At 33.3% G+C, this 19,961-nt stretch overlaps 1 protein-coding gene across 2 annotated transcripts; it reads right to left on the bottom strand.

The window, feature by feature from the left end:
- Positions 1 to 128: 128 nt before the first annotated feature.
- On the bottom strand, positions 129 to 15,050 carry LOC130893992 (leukocyte elastase inhibitor-like). 2 transcript variants are annotated; one of them, XM_057800472.1, is made up of 4 exons: positions 14,833 to 15,050; positions 5,312 to 5,555; positions 3,073 to 3,379; positions 129 to 1,101 (listed from the first exon to the last, which is right to left on the bottom strand). In XM_057800472.1, exons 2-4 carry the CDS (start codon positions 5,550 to 5,552, stop codon positions 276 to 278), a joined length of 1,374 nt encoding a protein of 457 aa, XP_057656455.1. In that variant the 5' UTR covers positions 5,553 to 5,555; positions 14,833 to 15,050; the 3' UTR covers positions 129 to 275. The 2 variants fall into 2 exon arrangements, with proteins under 2 accessions (XP_057656455.1, XP_057656454.1); XM_057800471.1 differs by lacking the exon at positions 14,833 to 15,050 and adding an exon at positions 8,700 to 8,787.
- Between the last annotated feature and the right edge of the window lie 4,911 nt (positions 15,051 to 19,961).

Below are 19,961 nucleotides of genomic sequence, written 5' to 3'. Positions count from 1 at the left end.
ATGAAAAAAGTAAATATTTGCTCATTTAATTAATTCTTTTATTATTTTTAGTTGAACCAAAGACATGGATATTATTATAAAAAGAAATTAGGTAGTGAAGAAGGTTTTTGAATAAGAATAACACTGTATAATTTGTAATCAAATAAATTATATATGTACTCGTAAAATATATTGTAAATTTACAAAAATCTATAATAAATAAAACACCCCTAGTGTCTATCAGTCACCTTTTCGTAAAGAAAAGTTTCTCAACAAAAAACCAACCAAAACTAGGTTTAATGTTTTGACGGATTTGAAATTGTTCCCCAGAAAAGTATAGCTTGCGTTTCTTCATGTCTTATAAAGAAGGCAAACGGTCTGTTTAATATTACAGTTTTCGATCCTCCCATATAATCAATAAAACCTCCACTTATAGCCGCAGCTTCTGTACCTTGCTCATTAATTGCAAATATCATTTGTTGGACAATATCAGACACTTTCAATTTTGCGTCTCTAGCTGCACTTTCCAAAAATATATCTTGGTAACTGGGCGCGGTGAAGTTTTTGAAATTTTGTACCCTATTTACAATTTCGTCAATAGCATTAGACTGCGTCTCGTTTTTCTCTGCTTCTGATTTCTTGAATGCACTGTATTTTTGAAGTGGTTTCAATATGCTGAAAGTGTTGGATAGGGAAAGTTTTGGTATTTTTATGGTGACATCATGTGGTTTCATGATTAATACACTTCTTAAAATTTCCTTAGGGTCCATAGAATCCATGAACAATCTAATATTATACTTGTTTTCGCTATCTTTGTTGGGCAAAATAATGTACATTCCAACTTCTCGATTTTTGTAAGGCAGGCAAACTATTTTGAAGAATTTTGTTTCTGCATATTTTATATTGAGGATGTTCTCCATCATGTAAAGTGTTTTTACAGTTTCTGTAGCGTTTATATTGAAGTTATCTATATTATTTAAGATAGTAGCGAAGGGCGTTTCCCAATCTGCTTTGAAGTAGACGGAGTTCATAAATAACGATGCAGTGTCAGAGTTTGGCGGAGTTTGTAAAAATGATTTAATCAGCCCGTTGGTATGGTTTGCAGCCCATTTGTTGATAATACTAGAAAATAAAAAAATATATTTATGAAAGTTATTTGATAATTATATGAATTGAATAAAAGCATTGCAAAATACGTATAATTTTCACAATTTTTTTTTAATTTTAAAGCTAATATACTATCTGCTATTTTAGCCAGCAATAAGTAAATACGAGGATATATTGAAAAATTCTTAGTCTATTATAGAACGAAACAAAATTTCAAAATATTTTATTACTCAACATATTCTCCTCTTAATTGGATACATTTATTACAGCGAACCTGCAACGTCTCTAGACCTTTCACAAAAAATGTTTCTTCTTGCTCTGCTAACCACACCTTCACAGCTTTTATTACCTCCTCGTTGGAAGAAACTTTACGACCTTTTAAACTTTTTTTCAGTTGAGGAAAGAGATGATAGTCGGACGGAGCTAAATCTGGTGAATAAGGAGGGTTCTAGTAATTCAAACCCTAAATCAAAAATTTTTTGCATGGCAACATGAGATTTGTATGCAAGTGCGTTGTCCTTCAAAAACAAAACAACTTTGGATAGCTTTCCGCATCTTTTCTTTTTTATTTTTTTTCTGTAGAGTGGTCAGTAATATCTAATAGTAATCTCCAGTTATTGTTCTGCACTTATCCAAAAAATCAATCAATCAATCAAACTGCAGTAAGAACTTTTCCAGCAGATTTTTGGACACGAAACTTCTTAGGTCTTGAAAAACCAGAGTGTCGCCATTCCATCGATTTTTGCTTTGTTTCTGGATCGTAGAAATGTACCCAAGTCTCATCCATCTTAACAATTCGGTTTAAGAAGTCTACATCGTTTTCAAATCGAGCACAGATCGAACGCGATGCTTCTACCCTTGCACGCTTTTGGTCGACATTCAAACATTTGGGGATTCATTTTGCAGCAATTTTTCTCATGTCCAAATTGACGTGAACTATATGAAGAACGCGTTCAGTGCCTCAGATATCCGTTTTAGCCCAATTCGAAGGTCTGATAACATCATGTCATGAACTGAATCGATATTTTCGGGGACTGACACAGAAACTGGTCGCCTTCCCGATCGGTCATCATCTTCAATGGAAAATTTACTTCTTTTGAAGCTTGCGGTCCAATTTTTCACGGTCGTATACGAAGGACATTGATCACCAAGGATATTAAGCTTATCTTCGTAAATCTGCTTACCCAGGCTAACTAGATATCAATACATCCTCGTATATTAGTTAGTGTCCATTTTATGATGCAAAGATTTTTCAGTTTACAATTCAAGGAGGTTTAAGTTATAAGAAAGGACTGCTGTTTGAACATCGATACACGGAAGATAGCGTTAACAGGAACAGATTAATTTTTGAAGTATCAGTTGTGGAATTGTGTAAAATTCACGCATAAGCTATGATTTTCTTACTAAAACATGCGGCAACATCCCACCGTCACGTACAGCAGTAATATCATTAGTTCACATATAAAGTATGAACGATACTTAATTTGAGGGCTCAAGAAAGATTTTTTTCTCTTCCCCATATTGTTAGCAACGCATATTGATACTTTTTGAAGGACGTGAGTGAAAATTACCAAAAATGTATCGATTGTTCTTTACGAAGGGTTGTAAGTCAACTCACCATACATGGAGGGCGAATTCATTCGACTGAAACCAGTCAAAGTAAAAGTATGGAATTCAATTAATGAAAATCTAAGAATAAATTCTTTTGGAGGGAGAAAAAGTCTAATATACTTTACGGGATGTAACTTTATCTTTGTAGTAATAAAACCTTTGTAGTATAAATAACTATTATTTTATTATTAGTATAGGATAAAACTGGTACCTACCAACAATTTTCTATCTATTATCAAGTATCAAATATATTTTAATAGATACCAACTTTCAAACTGTCTGTTCAAATGAAATAATTTGAAATTAATAAGATCTACTGCGAGATTCCGCAAACAGCTATGAGCTCAATAAAACCCGCCCAAATATCACAATTACCTGGTTGTGTCGTTTTTGAAATCCAATGGAGTAATGTCGGTGTCGTATATTTTATGTAAAGTGTTTGTAAAAACAGTTCTCAAGTCTATATCTTCATTATAGAATAACGCATTGTCTAAATTCAACACGAAGTGTTCTCCTGGTTTTCTGGTCTTCAAATTTTTCAATAGAATTGCCAGCTGTAGATGAAAGGTAGCGTATGGCATTATTTGACTTTCGTTCCTGTCTTTAGTGAAGTGTGTTACGTTGAACGAAGAAGTTGATGCAGGTAATGATAAAAGATCGTGAAGTTGTTCCCTGAAATGATCTGAAAAATAGCAAGAAATCATATTATACGAGGGTTATCTTTTAAGTTTTTCACAAAAAGTGAACAAATACAAACAAGTTCAAAATAAAACGTTTTATTGCTTTTAGAAATATCGCGCCTATGTCTGTCTGTAAGTCATATGTCGATCTTATCTGGTGGTGTTCCATCACCGAAAGTTGTACGAAGCGATTCTATATATAATTAGTGAATAAGGCCTTTTTTAAAATCATAAAAAATCAACCAACTTAAGTCCTTACGGGTGATTGCTATCGTTGCACGCACTTGCTTTTTTAAAAACTTTACTCTCAACAATTTCTGAATATCCACTGGATTCGTAATATCAAACGACAATGATCACAAATACAATTGTGTTATTCTCCACCTATTGCTCAATTACAAAAACTTAGAAGGAAGCCCTCGAATCATAATTTAATTTAATCTCATTGATCCAGCTCTGTTAAGTTGGCGGGGACAAATAAATATTTTTGATTGTTCGATCAAATTTGACGTTTGTCGAAATTCATTTTTTTATAAATTATTATTTTGGCTTTAACCCAGCTCAATTATGAGTTTTTTTATTATTCTACTCAATCTCAATCAGTTATCGTTTGTTCGGTCAAAAAATATGTTTGTGCGATCGTTTTATTCTTAATAATTAATTGTTAACTAATAAACTAAATAATAACAGTTAACAATAACAATAGTTAACTAAATAATTAACTACTTGGGAAAAAAATCATTATTATACCTTGTTAACTTGCTACAACTAAATATTAAATTATAAAGCGTAAATAGACGAGTAAAATGTACGTGCTTGTAAGGTAGTTTGGTTTAAACAGGGTACCAGACGTGAATTGAGCCCTTTTTGTACCCCATTCGTTTTTTATTCTGGAAAAAGAAATTTCAAAGCAAAAACCATGAATGAAAATAAACTCTTTGCAAATAGAACAAAAGAAAAAAACATTTCAATTCCAAAGTATCTTTATAAATAATAATGGTAGTCAGAATCGTCTCAACATTATCAGATTGCTGAATATTTTCCTGTTTTAAACATACGGATATATTTAAAATAACTGTGTGTATATCTGTTTTGATTGTTAAACAGAGGAGATGATGAGTCCACGTACTCTGTCCACCAAATTTTTTACGGGGAGTAAACATAACTGTGTTCTGCAATTGATATTGGAAGAATCCCAATGCTACTCCTGTTAAAAGTTATCTACCACTTGATTCCTGTCAAAATTTGAACAAATTGTGTAGTTTTTCAATTACCTTGCGTAAAGTACGTACTTTGCACACACTTTCGAGTGCGTAAAACTTTACTTCACGCGCTAGGGTGCAAAGAAACATATTTTAAGCAGTACTGCGTAAAAAACGTATTATCAAGGTCTACGTAGTGTAATGGCTAGTGCTAGTATCTAGTAGAAAAAAATTTTTATACAATTTGTAGGTGAAGGCTTTTTTTTTCTACTTGTGCGACAATATTTACATTCGTCGAAATAGGAGGCCATTAGGAGTTGGAGAGTGCGAGAGATTGTGGAAGTTATAGATATCTTAGACGATTAGTAGTTTCAATTTTGATTGATCATTTCGTTATGAGAAAGCCTTCCACGAATTTGGCGAGGTTCAACCGCCATATGAACCAGTTTCAGCGCAGTTTCGTAACCGTGGATGGAATGAGGATTTAATATAACGCACCAGAGAACAAACAGCAGTGAAAACAATGTCTTTCTCGGGATGAGTCGGTGCTTAAGAAGGCGAACGTGGTTGAGGCAGCAGAAAAATTGAGAAACGTTGTACAAAGTGCTTAACAAATACTAGTTTGTAAGATGAATGATTTGTTTTTTAAATCTGTGTTTCATTTAGAAGTTATATTCTCTTTGATGTCCTTCGTTGGAGTCGAAACCCGATAGTGCGTTAGTGCTAACTCACCTTCTGCACCTAACATAAGTTGAGCAATGATGGCAGTTGTACTGATAGGTGACACTACGAAATTTTCGTTGACTGACGTGTCCATTATAGCATGAAGTCTTAACGTCATACTGAATATTGCTTCTAGCGCTTGACCGTATCTTGCATAATTTTTGGGTATGATGACATCTTCGAAGCCTAATGGACTGGAAGTATGAATTTTCAAGGTACAAAGTAAGATCAGCGACGTTAACAACTTCATTTTCTGAAATTTAAAAGTATATTTTAGATAATATGTCATTATGATATATGGAAAAATCCAAATTTTAGAACTTTTGATGTCATTAAATACTTTAACTGAATATACAGGGTGTTTATTGATTCACCCCACGAATAGTAAGACTGTAAATAAATACTAAAAAAGTTACAGTAGGAATATAGGTCTAAGAGTGACTGAAATTGATTAAGCTACTCTATTAGGATGAAGATTTTCACCATTTTCGTATAGAATTTGTAAATTGATAGAACAGAAGTATATCTTAGTAATGTGAATACAATTTATATTTATACCAGCGGCAAAAATGAAATCTCGAAAACTTTGTTCACGTCGGATACCGACAATTCTTACTGAAAAACACAACAAACAGAAACTAAATGGCAATCAACGGAATGGAGGCACACTTCGTACTCAACGAAAGTTAAACCAAAGCAAATATTGATGCCTTAAAAATTCTTTTTGGCATTTTGCCGATTGATTTCTTACCACGAGGCCAATGCGTCACAATTAAAAAATTGTGCCACCAAATAAAGAACCAGCACCGATAAGTTTTGTTTTCCCATGATAATGCTCGACCTCACCTATGAACTTACCAAAAAAAAAAACAAGAATTTGACTGGGACGTTTTTGATCACCCTTCGTGAAGCGCTGACTTGGGACTTTGACAAAAGCCTATAAAATATTGGAAGCTATGGTAAGGGGACCAGTCGTCCCGGTTTCGCTGGACAGTCCTGGCGTCCTCAAGATACTCGTGAAGACAGCCAAATGTCCAGCTTTAGAAGTTTAATTGAATAAGAATAATCTCTTATCTAAAGGTTGCTTGACATGATGCAAGACAACAAGCAAGAAATTTCACGCAATTCCTTGCAAGATCAAAATATTACATAGAGGAATATTGCAAGTCTCTTACCATTGCATCATGGTTGCCATTAAGCAAAATTCCGAAAGTAACAGTGAATAATTTCCTAACCTCAAACACTGGCAATAATTATTTCTGCCTCTGCATTCAAAAAACTCCCGAGGAAGATGAAATGTAATATAAGCAGTATCGAGACTCATTTTTCTATAAAATAGATATTTAGACTGAATGAAAATGCCATATCATGACTTTCACTAATTTAAATACCATAAGTAAAACAAATTCTTAACCTCAAATTTTATCTTATATTTTGTGCCTAGTTTAACAATGAAAATAACGAAGCTAAGTTTTACGAAAGTCAGCTGACTAGATTTCTTCGTAGAATTGCAACTTTCACGCAATAAAAATGGCACAAAACCGATAATGTCAAAATCTTGCATGTTTCTGATCAAGAAATATTGCGTCTTGCATTGCATTGCACGTTGTCTTGCATCATGTCAAGCGGCCTTAAAAGAGATTGTGATGTGATGCCTGAAACATTATACATACAGAGGAAAATATATGCTTTAGCGTAGATTTCCACTCCTGTGATAAATATCAGATGTTTTGTACAATATTTTCTCTAGTTTTTTATCTGCAAACTTTATTTTTTCACTAATATCCCTTGTTTTTTTATACAGAGTGATTGATTAGTGTGATAAAGTTCAGTGCCTCCTTTGTCCTTTGAGACAACATTTAGTCTTCACATTTTAGTATTATTTATAATCTTTCAAGGTGTTCCAGAATGCTGTGCCATATCAAAGTTACATTATTTGAAACGGAACACCTTATATTTTATTGCATATTTGGCTTATCATCTTAGCTTATCAATTACAATAATTTAGGGTTGTGATGTGTTCTACGGGATATTTTCCATTTTGTAGAAGGGCTTTAGGAAAATTTAATCAACAGAGACTTTTTCGACTATGTTCTATTTGGTGATGAAGCCAAAACTTTCACTATTATTTATCAACTGGTTTATATCACATAGTGAAACATAGTCAAACTAGATAGTGGGGATGTATTGTTGGTGGATATGTCGTAGAATCATATTTTTTTGAGGAACATTTGGTGCGCCTACTAACGCTATTCAAATTATTATTAATGGTGATATGAATGAACTATTTGCTGGAAGATGTATCGGAAGAAATGGCCCAGTATAGTGGCCACCAAGGTTACTAGATTTCAAAAAAATTTATTCATTTTTCTGGAGCCACATTAAGAATAGAGTGTACAAAATGCCTAATACAGAAAGAATTTCGGAATGTTTCTATATATGTTTTATAATGTCAGAAACTCGCTCAATTATCGCTTTTAAGCATGCATAGATGTCTTTAGAGGTCATTTTGAACACCTATTGTGATAGTCAAGACATGTATGTAAACTGTAGTAAATAGGATTTTTATTGTTTCGTTCTTATTTATAATACTAGTTTTGGTAATTATTTAGAATTGGGGCTCCAGGCAAAAATCTTTCCAAAAAATTTTTCACGCATTTGGGGTTGTTTCTGAGGGTACAAATTTAAGGCGGGGGAGACATATTATTTCCATTATTTTAGACATTACATGGTACAACTTATATATAATAAATCAATGAAACCTAACTTAACATAACCTAACCAAGATGGTAATTATTTAGAATTGGTTAGGTTAGGTTAGGTTTCACCGATTTATTATATGTAAGTTGTACCATGTAATGTCTGAAATAATGGAAATGATATGTCTCCCCCTTAAATTTACTATTTGTACCCTCAGAAACAACCCCAAAAGCGTGAAAAATTTTTTGGAACGATTTTTGCATGGAGCTCCAATTCTAATAATTACGCCAGTTTTTTATTTCATTTTCAATTCAACCTCTACAATACTAAACACTGTACACTTTTTTTATATAACCAAACGGAACTTACTTTGTTGGATATATCCCGTAATTTACAAATTCTATAGGTACATGATAAGAATCTGCATAATAGAGTAGCTTATGTAGGTAATTTTCTGTATGCGAAATCTAATCCGTTTCAGTCACATTTCTGATTTATTTAGTAGTATTTAGTTTGCGTACAATTTGAATAAAAATAATGAGGTAAATGTAATCTAACTTCACGGTAATTAAAATAAATGACTAATAGATATAATAGTGGTAACTAAAAAACAAATTTAAATCGATCTTACGATTATTCAAATGATTTAGTAATCAATATTGTAATCATAGGTTATAATGTATTAAAAAAATACTACCTCAGTCTTAGATAAACCGCACTTTTTTAAATTTCAATGATTAATTAACAGTTGTTGATTTTTGGTGAATAACTAAATCTACTTATTTTTTCATGGATGCGTAATATTGGTCAAATTTAACCTTGAACCACGATAACTTTGCTATAAAATTAACATTAGATATCAATGAAAATATAAGGTATCTCAGTGGTGTACTAGAAATAAAATATTTCCATATAGATTATTATAGAATGGTTTTTCCAATGTTGTCATAATTCTGTGTTGAAAGTCATCATTACAATCTTGGTTAGACAATATTTTTTTTGTTACGTAGATTCTTATTCCATATATTTTTTTAAATCATTTTCTGTGCCGTTTTATTAAAGTCCCACAAATGATCACTAAACTTATTATTCATCTGATATAATTCCCCTGAGGTTGGTTTTACTACTCAGTTATGGTGTACCTCAATGTTCCCAATTGATACCATCATTAAATTTTCCTTATTAATTATAAAACATTATGTTTTGTGATAATTTTGTTGTTCCAATTATACTATATTGATTGGCGACAAAATAATTTCGTTTTTGTAGTATAAAAAAACACTTTTTTTAACATAGAATAGTTTTTAATCAATTATATATTTTCTATTTTGCTCAATGACATCTTGCCATCTTTCTTTAAACTTCATGATTCAACGCTCATAAAATTTCTGGTCAAAAAACTGAACCAGGTGCGATCGAAGATCATCGTTATTTGCGAAAGTTTCACCATTTAGAACAGGGTTGTATGGGGCATCACTTTCCAGTCAAGCTCCAATAGTTTCCCACGAGTTGCCAAATATGTGTGAGGCCTTGCATTATTATGGTGGGACACAAAATCTTTCCAATTTAACAATTTTGATCGTTTTTCTTCAATTTTTCCATCCAGTTTCATTAATTCTTGACATTAAATATTAGAATTGATCGTTTGGCTCCTTGGAAGCAGCTCAAAAAACACAACACTTTTCTAATCCAACCAAAATGACAGCATGAGCTTTTTTGTTGTTTTTCAGCTTTCGATGGAGTTTGTGCTGGTTCGTCGTATTTGCTCCATGATATTTTTCGAACTAAGTTAGTGTACGGGACCCATTTTCCATCACCAGGGATGATTCTTTTTAAGAATTTCGTTTAAGATGCAAATCGCAAAAGTTGATGCTTTGTGTTAATTGAATTTCTTTTAATTCGTGAGGTACCACGAGTTATCAAGTTTCTTAACTAGCACAAGACATTTTATGTGTTTTTCAATTGTTGTGTGAGATACATATGTAGCCTCTTCGCAACCTCTCGAACAGTTATATGACGATTATCATTTGGATTTGGTCATCAGCAACTACAGTAGGCCGATCAGAAGGTTGCTCATCTTTGAGGGAAAAATCTCCAGATTAGAATTTTTTATACCAATTCTGACACGTGCGCTCTGTTAACTAATCAGCACCATAAACACGGCAAAGTGTAGCACTAACATAAGTTATCCTAAAAATAAAGCAAGTGCTTAGTTGCTAAACTTATATTTTTGATAGCTATGCACTATATCGTCTTATGCAGTTCTATTTACTGGAAAGTAGTCAATCTTTTTACATTGCTTAAGGTCATTTTACATGTAGCAAAACAACGTACAATATAACTCAATACGTAATATCTTATATATTAAAAAAATTGATGATTTCCATTCCGAGTACGTTCAGGCGTTCTACCCAACCGATTTGCTTAATTTTTTTTTCAATGAAAGGTATTGATGCACAGATCAGCCATCAACCATCGGATTTCATCTAATTTTCACCATTCTCAAGTTATACTCAAATGCGATTTGCCCCTGTCCATTACTTATGGGAGTTTTTCACATACACACGTTCTATCCTCAATATCTCAGGTTCTATTCAAGAAAGAGACTTCGTTTTGGTTTAAGAACACTCGCTGAAACACCTTCTTTCTTTTGAGTTTTTGAACACTTAAATCGGTTGAGTTGGAGAGGAGCTAGGCGCGGACATTCAATGTGGAGTTATTGATTTTTGTTGGTTTTTGGCAATTTTTCTACATTCAAAGATCTATATCTCAGGTTCTAATATAGCTACAGAGTTCGTTTTGATTTAAGAACACTCGCTGAAATACCTTCTTTCTTTTGAGTTTTTGAACACTTAAATCGGTTGAGTTGGGGAGGAGCTAGGCGCGGACATTCAATGTGGAGTTATTGATTTTTGTTGGTTTTTGGCAATTTTTCTACATTCAAAGATCTATATCTCAGGTTCTAATATAGCTACAGAGTTCGTTTTGATTTAAGAACACTCGCTGAAATACCTTCTTTCTTTTGAGTTTTTGAACACTTAAATCGGTTGAGTTGGAGAGGAGCTAGGCGCGGACATTCAATGTGGAGTTATTGATTTTTGTTGGTTTTTGGCAATTTTTCTACATTCAAAGATCTATATCTCAGGTTCTAATATAGCTACAGAGTTCGTTCTTTTCTATTATAATGATTTCTGATACTTATTTAATGGATTAGATGCGAGCGAAGCCGCGGGTAAAAGCTAGTATCTAGTTAAAAAGCTTGTATGAAATAGAAGATAAAGATTTTTGGTAGCCAGTGACATCCCACATCCTGGACTTTGTGAAAGGAGTGAGATTAATAAATCAATATTAGTCATATTAGTTAATTGTAAAACTTGTGGTAATTCTAATCCTCTTATTGATTCGGAATTTTTGTTGCTGGCATTTATTTTGAAGTTTTTCATTTGTTGGTGATGTTCTGCAATATTTTAAAATGCAGAATGAAGGAAAAATATAAAGATTTATATTCACCAAACACCATATAGCAACTTTTTATGTTTCTGTTTGTTTTTGAATTTAAAACGTAGAATTAGGAAGCACCCAACATATTTTAATGTGTCGTCTTCACCAGGACAACAATCCAGTTGATTTCTGGTAACAAAACCAAAGAAAGAGAGTATCTTCACCAAAAAAAAAAAACATTTCTGTTAGTTTACAGCTCGTACTTGTTACAATGTCACCAGAAGATTAAATTTTCCTAGCAGTTAGTGGTGGCTCGTGGCAAAGCACTTTATGCAATGCAATGTTTTTCGAAGGTTTGCCGTTTGCAATTTCCATTTCAAAGATATCGAACTAATTATTTTTAGAAGTATGAAACCAAATTAAACAAAATTTATTCGATAAAAATAATTATTATTTATCAAATCTATAAACACTTTATCTAGAATAAAATTTCTATGACAAAACAAAATTTATTTCTACTTAAGAAATCCCCACACATCATAACTAACAAAAAGTGATATTACCTAGTACCTAGGAACTCTAATTTGATATTAATATGGCTGGTTAGAAGCGGTCTTACTACAAGGACACATAAATTTGTTTTATACATTCAACAATTGAAAAAAATAAAGTAAAAAAATCCATAAAGTTTAGGAAATGATCAACAAAATATTTACAAATCATATTATAGCGGAGTTTACTACAAATTACTAGTTGAATAATATTAAAATTAAGTAAAATTTCAAATGAACAAGAGATAATAAATCCTGCTTGAGCGAAATTTCAAACACAACCGCACATGGAAGTATGAGTTGTTTTGGTTTTTAATTCTCATTTTATGAAATAATAAGGATAGTTAGAAAATTATTTCGATTTCAGTTATTTTATCTAAGCCACATTAAAGTATAATATACCTACATAATAACCTCGATTTTTCTGAATATATTCTGTAAAAAAGTGAAAATAATTATCTATTCTGACCCCACACCGATCACAAATTATCAATAAAAGAGTACACGTACCAAAAATGGCAAACAATCTGATCAAATTTAAAACACCGCATAACACATTAATATCTTTTAATAGGCCAATAAAAAGAGCTAGGATTTAAATTGCTCCTGCGATATTTTTTTTTAAATTGTATGTCGTAACGTGCACATCACTTATGGAGAATCTTATCACCCCCAAAGGGGGTGCGACCCCCCAAAATACGCGTCAAACTTGTTTTTTGAATTAATTTTAGAACATCTCAGAAAATCATTGTCTTATCAAAAAAACTGTAGAAAACTGAGAAATTTTTACAAAAATTTCGCCAAATTGCACCGTATTTCTGAAAAAAATTGTTGAAGGTAAGCGTTTTCGCGATCTGCATGGCGCTCGGCAAGCTGCATTTTTTCAACCAGCACAGGAATAACAATCCATAACTTCCGATAAAAAACTCCGATTTTAACGAATCTTACGTCATTTTGAAGATAAATATTTCAGCTTTCTATTGACATATTATTATCTTGCATACGCAAAGTGAGCAGTAGCAAAATTGCAGCTTAAGCTCTCATTACACTACTATTTCTAACTGCGTGAAATAATGCTCGAGATCACTGAAATCTTGTCTATCTTTGTAGCGAGTAAAATTAAGAGTTGAGGAGTAATTAATTGTTAAATTCCGTAGTATTTAGTCGGTACCAGTAATCCTGGTTTCAAATACGATTATTTTCGAAAGCTTTTTTCGGTTATAAAATCGTGACAGAGTTGATAACTTCAAATGTTGATATTTCAGGAATAAGCTCACGTATTAACATGAATCAAAGTGGAATCTGGAGGAGAATATCTACTCTTTTTGTGAGGTTTTATAAAAATGCGCTTACTTGCAGAGATTTTAAATAAAACTTAGTCAATCTTGTAGTAGCTGAAAACATAACTCTGTCGACGTTAACTCGCATTGCATCTTATCCGGGGGAAAATAAAATCAGTCCTTGGAGGAAACGGTTGTCCTATGAACAATTGGGGGTGGAAAAAGGGTGCCCCTTTGGAACCTATTGAAATGACAGTTCAGGCTGCCCCAAATTCGATTTTGAACATGATTTTCTGTAACTGCACAACCGGATGTATTAGAGATACCAGCACATGCAAAAAGAGTGGTTTAAAATGTACCAGCATTTGTAATAAATGTACGACGGAAGTCTGAAAAAAATTTGCCGGTGATAGTCCCAGACTGTGAAAACGAAGACGCAGATAGTGACGATGAGAGGAATGATGAGTTCGATGATTAAATAAATATATTGTTCTACCCATTTCTTGATGGTGATTTCTAGAGAATTCATTTCTTTGTACCCTTCGTCAGAATTCATGAAAAAAAAACACTTTTCCGTCTCTCTACGTTTGATTTATACAAGTTTAACTGAATTTATTAATGAAAACGATTCACGTAACTGGACTTTCAAAACTCAATAACAACATTTCTCCAGTTTTCATTCGTATTTATATCTGAAAGCATTGATTCCACTTAAGGGTTCCGTGGCCCGGGAAGGGGAGAATCAGTGTTAATAAGTTTTACTATTTTTAACAATTTTGGTTATATTCATTACGCAAGAGCGATAACACTCCCAAGAAAGACATTTTCCCGATTTGGGGAGAGAGGATGTGTTACACCAAGTGGTTAACATCATTCCAAGGAGTTTCGTTCTATTTTTCACGTTCATTTTCATCCATATTTGTAGCCCAAAACTGATAAATTGCACGTTTTTTAGAGAATGCCCCCCAAAAATACGTTTTTTCCATTTTAGGGGGGGTAGCACACCCCTAAGAAGGTGATAAGATTGTTGGTAATGATTCAGCACACTGTGATGACCACAATACAAAAAAAATTGTAGGAGCAATTTAAGTTCAGATTTTGGGAGAAAAATTGCTCTATTTACTGGCCTATAACAAAAGAAACGGCGCCTTTATGTGAAACATGCTAAACCAGAATCACAGTGAAGCATCTTTACTAATCGAATGTTCTCAAAATGAAGAACACAGAAGACGCTACAAGCTAGGACATGTATGTTTAAATAAAAAAATTATCTATTCTATTTTTATATCATGGATATAATGACTGGTTTCTATTTTTTTGTAGTGTTTATTTAGATAAACAGTAGGTGATTAGACATAGAAAACACTAGAAGCTGTTTGCAAAAATCATTTATAAAATGTGAAGGTAAAAAGTATGAAGAGATATACCATTGATATTTTTTTTATCAAAAACAGTAAAATCAAATATAAATCAAAGTAATTCTAATGACAATATCAAAAACATTGAAGGTTAAAAATCATTCTTTCTTTGTGCACTTGTAACATTTTTTTATACTCACTTGTGTCGGACGAGTTATTACGAGTAATTTTCACCAACAAACTTATTGAACCACTAATATAATTTAGTTAAAATCCGTAGATAAAACCGGTTTTAATGAGGTCCTCAACCTATTACACTAACATCACTGTCAACACAATGTTCATACAGTTTGTTGGAATTGCACTGAGTACAACTCTCTCACGTGATTGCAATTTTATTATTGAGTGCAGATTCAACAGTGCTGGTCGTATAAGTAGGAATATTCTGTACACAGAACCGACTTCGAAAATATTGGTACATGTAAAACACTTTTTAGATGAATTTCTTTCAATGATAGTTTTCTATTATAATTTTTTTAATGAAACAGATTTTACTTTTACGTCTCCTTTGGAATTTATACACTTTGTTGAACGTTTCTTCAATTTTTTAATTCCTTCCAAACAATATTTTTCGGAATCATCATTAGTTAGTTAAAATTCTTTCAGTTTAGCCATTTCTTCAGAATTTAGAAGAAGAAATCAATCCGATGATTAGGGCAGATTACTGAATAGGATTTTTGCATACGTGGGTATGGTTCTGGTACATAAAACGACCCATTATAGATTGGTATACTAATCGCCATTGATTGTTTTACAATTGTTAAGGTAGTTAATGACCCAAACATAACACAGCAAGAAGAAAGAAGAGCAAAGAAAAACGAAGAAATAGAGAGAAAACTGGGTAGAGAGAATATAGTGAGATACATAAAAGCACAAAGGCTCAGCTGGGCTGGACACATAATGAGAAGGAAACCAATTGAAATGATCAAATGAATAACACAATGGATTCCATTGTTGCCATAAGAAGGGGCAGGCCGAGAAAAACTTGAAAGGCTTGATGATGTTGATGATGAAGGAAGTTGATGTAGATTATACCATGTGCCTCTTAACAAACGGCCGACAGGTCTTTATTGCCTGACTAACCTATCTAAACTTTCTTAAACACCGATTCACTATAAAAAAATACTGTTATTACTACTGATAGTCTCTGATGTCTTTTGAGTAGTGTACTTGTACTTTCAATCTCTGATCAGCAAACACCAAAAGTGTTAGGTTCCATCCGTGGTTGTACGATTTCAACAAAATTCAAGATTTCGTATCTATAAAGCTTAGCCTCAGGCCCATTTTAGTCTCAGATGCAGTGTTAATTGAATAGGAGGGAAATTTTGAAAGTCAGTAGCGGACATGTTCATCAGTCCTTGGAACTTTTGATTGGGTAAAATTTAAGCATAAAAAAATCTTTTCCTATGACTTCATTTCAGCATTACAAATACGTAAACGACCTAAGAATATTACTTATATTTCAGCTTAAGCTACATGTAGCGAAAGGTGTTTTTCGAAGTTGGAAATTATTTTCTTCTTCATGTACCAGTTCCATTTCGGATGTTGGCTATTTTGACTTTGGAAGTTGCGGCCTTAGATAAAAACCATTTTCTTAGGTTCCTGAGACAAGACAATCTTCTCTTTGCAATAGATATTTTTGAAGTTTTCTTCTCTTCACTTTACGAAGGATCTTCCCTTCTTAGTTCTTCTGAGAACACCTATATTCATCACATGATCTGCCCATGATATTCTCAGCCTCGTTTGCTGGGTTCAGATCTCGAACGCTTCTAATCTTCGTTTGTGTCAAGGGTCTGAGCTCGTACACCCTACAAGAGGACCCAGGTAGTCATACCTCTCGTCTCTTTCCAGTTTTGGGCATGACGTACTGTGTTGTCTACATAGCGCAGATTGCTCAGTGGAGTGCTGTTAATTCTTATTCCGTCGGCATCATTTTCGAGGGAAGGAGTGAAGAAAGAACACACCCCTCTCTGACTTATCGCTTGATTTCCAATGCGAACAGACGCAGTTTGATTCAGGTCCAGTTTGGTTATTATTTGTATATCCCTTGTGTTAAATTTTTTTCGTTACAGGGCTTCCATTAGTCGTTTGTGCCCTATTATTATTGATAAATCAAACGTATATATTGCTGCATCAAGACTAGGCAAAAAAGACCTCTCTTTGAGGAACACCTTTAGCGAGTGGCTTATTAAGCTAATAGTACGGGGTTATTCGTATTTTTTGGCATTATGTTTCTTTAGAATTGTTACAAACATTGAATGAAGCCATTTCCTTGGTACTGATCCTGTTGAATAGATATTATAAAACAGGTGCTTTAACGCATCTGCAGGTAGGTCGTCAGGACCAGGAGCTTTCCAATTTTTAGCTGTTTTATTGCTGCTTCTACTTCTTCCTTAAAAATGGATGCTCTCATTTCAGTGTTACTGTTGGTATTTATTTCTTCTCTTTGATTGTTAAAAGTGGTTTTGGTATATTCTTCCCATAGAATCAGTCAATCTTTGATATCCAAGATAATTATGAAAATTACACAGGAAAATTCAACTATCGCTCCCATTTAATGAAGTTAATAAAATATTTTCTAAATAGAAAGGAAAGAAATAATTAAAAAGAGAAGCTGAAAGAACCAACAGAAAAACTGGTAGTGCCAACAAAAACATTTGGTTTGAAAAAAAAGTAGTTAAAAGATAATAGCCCAAAATGAAAGAACCAGAAGTGTTGAATTGGAATTATAGAATAGAAAAATGATAATAACAGACATTTAGTTATATTTGGTTAGTCCTGATGAATAAAAAAAAGTAAAAATAGATTTATAATCTACTAAAGGCAATACGAAGAAATCAAGATAAGAATTGGAATGGCTCGAAAGGCATTTGTCAAGTACTCCTCAATGTTTGCAAACAGAAATCTAAACCTCCACGTCAAAATAGGATTCATGGAATGTTATGTGTGGTCAGTACTGCTGAACTGATCTTGAACGCGCAAATGGTCCAAAACTTCAGGCATTTGAGATATGGCTCTAGAGACACATCCTGAAGATACCCTGGACTGATAGAATCACCAACGACGAAGTACTAATATGCATTGGTCGCAAAAGAAAGCTGTTGACAATTATTAAGCCCATTATTAAAAACCTCTTACATAGGAGAGGACTGCTACAGAACATAATGCAGGGCAGAGTAGAGGGAAAGAAAGGCATCGACAGGAAGAGGAAATACTGGCTCCGTAACATAAGAGAATGGAAAAATCTCATGTTAAGAGGAACAGAGACGCATTTAAAAACATGGTCGCCAGCCTTCAATGAGAAGACGGCATGCGAAGAAGAAGAATGTTTTACACAAGCTGAAAGAAAATCTAAGCCTTAAAACCAGAAAAGCAGTCGAAGAAGTCCTGTGACAAATATCGGATGATCAGTTTGATGAGCCACACACTAAAAGTACTTTTGAGAATAATCCAGCAGAGAATATATCCAAAATATGAAGGACAACTAGATGAAACACAGTTTGGTTTTAGAGAAGGATTAGGAACTAGAGAAGCATTATTCGCTATCACGTACTACTACAGAAGTGCAGAGAATACAAAAAATGTACATGTCTGTTTTATTGATTTCCAGAAGGCCTTTGATAAACTCCAACACGATAAACTTATAGAGAATTAACTTAGATCCAATAAGATTAATCAGAGATATCTGTTAAAATTAAACGACAGTAGTGCGTGTTGGGGACATGTAGACAAACGAAATCGAAATTCAAAAAGGAGTTTGCCAAGGCTGCGTTCTTTCTTCACAATTATTCAATCTATATTCTCTGTTTGTATTTCAGAAAGTACTGGAGGACTGACATGAGGGGATAAACATCGGAGGAACATTAATCAACAATTTAAGATTCGCCGATGATACTGGGAGAAAAGAGAGTGAAGAAGATCTTCAAATCCTATTAGAGAGAATCAACTGAGAATGTGAAAATGTAGGACTCAATATAAATGTTGAAAAAACTACATTCATGTTTATAAGTAAAAACCAAAATATTAATATTAACCCTATTCTCAAATTTAATGGAAAACAAATAGAATGGGTGCAAAAATATAAGGATCTTGGTTCAATCATAAACGCTGAAAAGACATTTTTCAAGTACTCCTCAAAGAAATATAAACCTCCACATCAGAATAGATTCTTGGAAGGTTATGTGTGGTCAGTACTACTAAGACGCATTGGTCGCAAAAGAAAGCGTCGGAGAATCGTTTCATGTTACGAGGGACAGAGACACATTTAAAAACGTGGTCGCCATCCTTCAATGAGAAGACGGCATGTGAAGAAGGAGAAGATTGTTTACCACAAGCTGAAGAAAATCTAAGCCTTAAGGTGCCTTAACAACGCAGTATACTAAGTGGTCGCTAACCTTCAATGAGAAGACGAAATATGAAGATGAAGAAAAGGCAATGAATCTCTAGAAGGGTTACACCACAATCAAGAAGGTTTCTAATATTTCGAAATGAAACATGGGTTCTGAATAAGTCAAATAGACTAAATTAAAGATTTAGCAAATAAATGTATGTTTGGAGGATACTAGAACGATAGAAGTAGAAGTAATTTTTTTGACTTATCATTTTGTTAAAATCTTATAACAAGTTTTCAATTTCTGTCCTGATAATTTTGAATATAAAAAGTTATATTCTGACCAACTTCTCAAGTAAACAGATTAGGTCTACCCACTCAAATTAATTCCATTTCAAATGTACATCTGCCTAGCGGCTATGGGATATCCTTATTTATTTGAGACAAGTTTGATTTAGGAGTTGAGAGATATCAAAGTCCAAGGTTATTTTCAAACAGATGATTATTAGATAGGTACCTTTATATTTCTCATGTTATTTATCTCTAAGATCATCAAATATTATGTTGGTATCAGAACGCAAACAATTAATTTTCATTCAAGTATACGAGGGAACTTGGGAAGCTCTTTTCTTGTTAAATGTGACTTGGTTTAGAGATGTAGAGACATGAATGCTGATGTATAAAAAAGCTTTTGACTGTGTGTCATACCAAAAAATGATCAACATCCTATAATCAACCAGGATCGTTGCACAAGATCTAAAAATCATAACTGGCACCAAACAGCAACAGTCAAAATCGAAGGGTCCACATCAGAAGAGATAGCAATAAGAAGAGGCGTGCGACAAGGATATGTATTGTCTCCCCTACTGTTTAACCTCTATTCTAAGGCAATATTCAGCAAAGCCCTCGAGATTACAACTGCAGGCATAAAGATCAATG

This window comes from Diorhabda carinulata, chromosome 5, assembly GCF_026250575.1.
Source record: "Diorhabda carinulata isolate Delta chromosome 5, icDioCari1.1, whole genome shotgun sequence".
In the NCBI taxonomy this organism is placed as follows: domain Eukaryota; kingdom Metazoa; phylum Arthropoda; class Insecta; order Coleoptera; family Chrysomelidae; genus Diorhabda; species Diorhabda carinulata.
This window is presented reverse-complemented; position numbering and strand designations above follow the sequence as displayed.

Coding starts and splice junctions, on each gene's coding strand:
- LOC130893992 (XM_057800472.1), bottom strand. CDS start 5,552: ATGAAGTTGTTAACGTCGCTGATCTTACTTTGTACCTTGAAAATTCAT. Junction 3,380..5,311: donor ACTTATGTTAGGTGCAGAAG/GTGAGTTAGCAC, acceptor GCTATTTTTCAG/ATCATTTCAGGGAACAACTT. Junction 1,102..3,072: donor TTCAAAAACGACACAACCAG/GTAATTGTGATA, acceptor TTTATTTTCTAG/TATTATCAACAAATGGGCTG.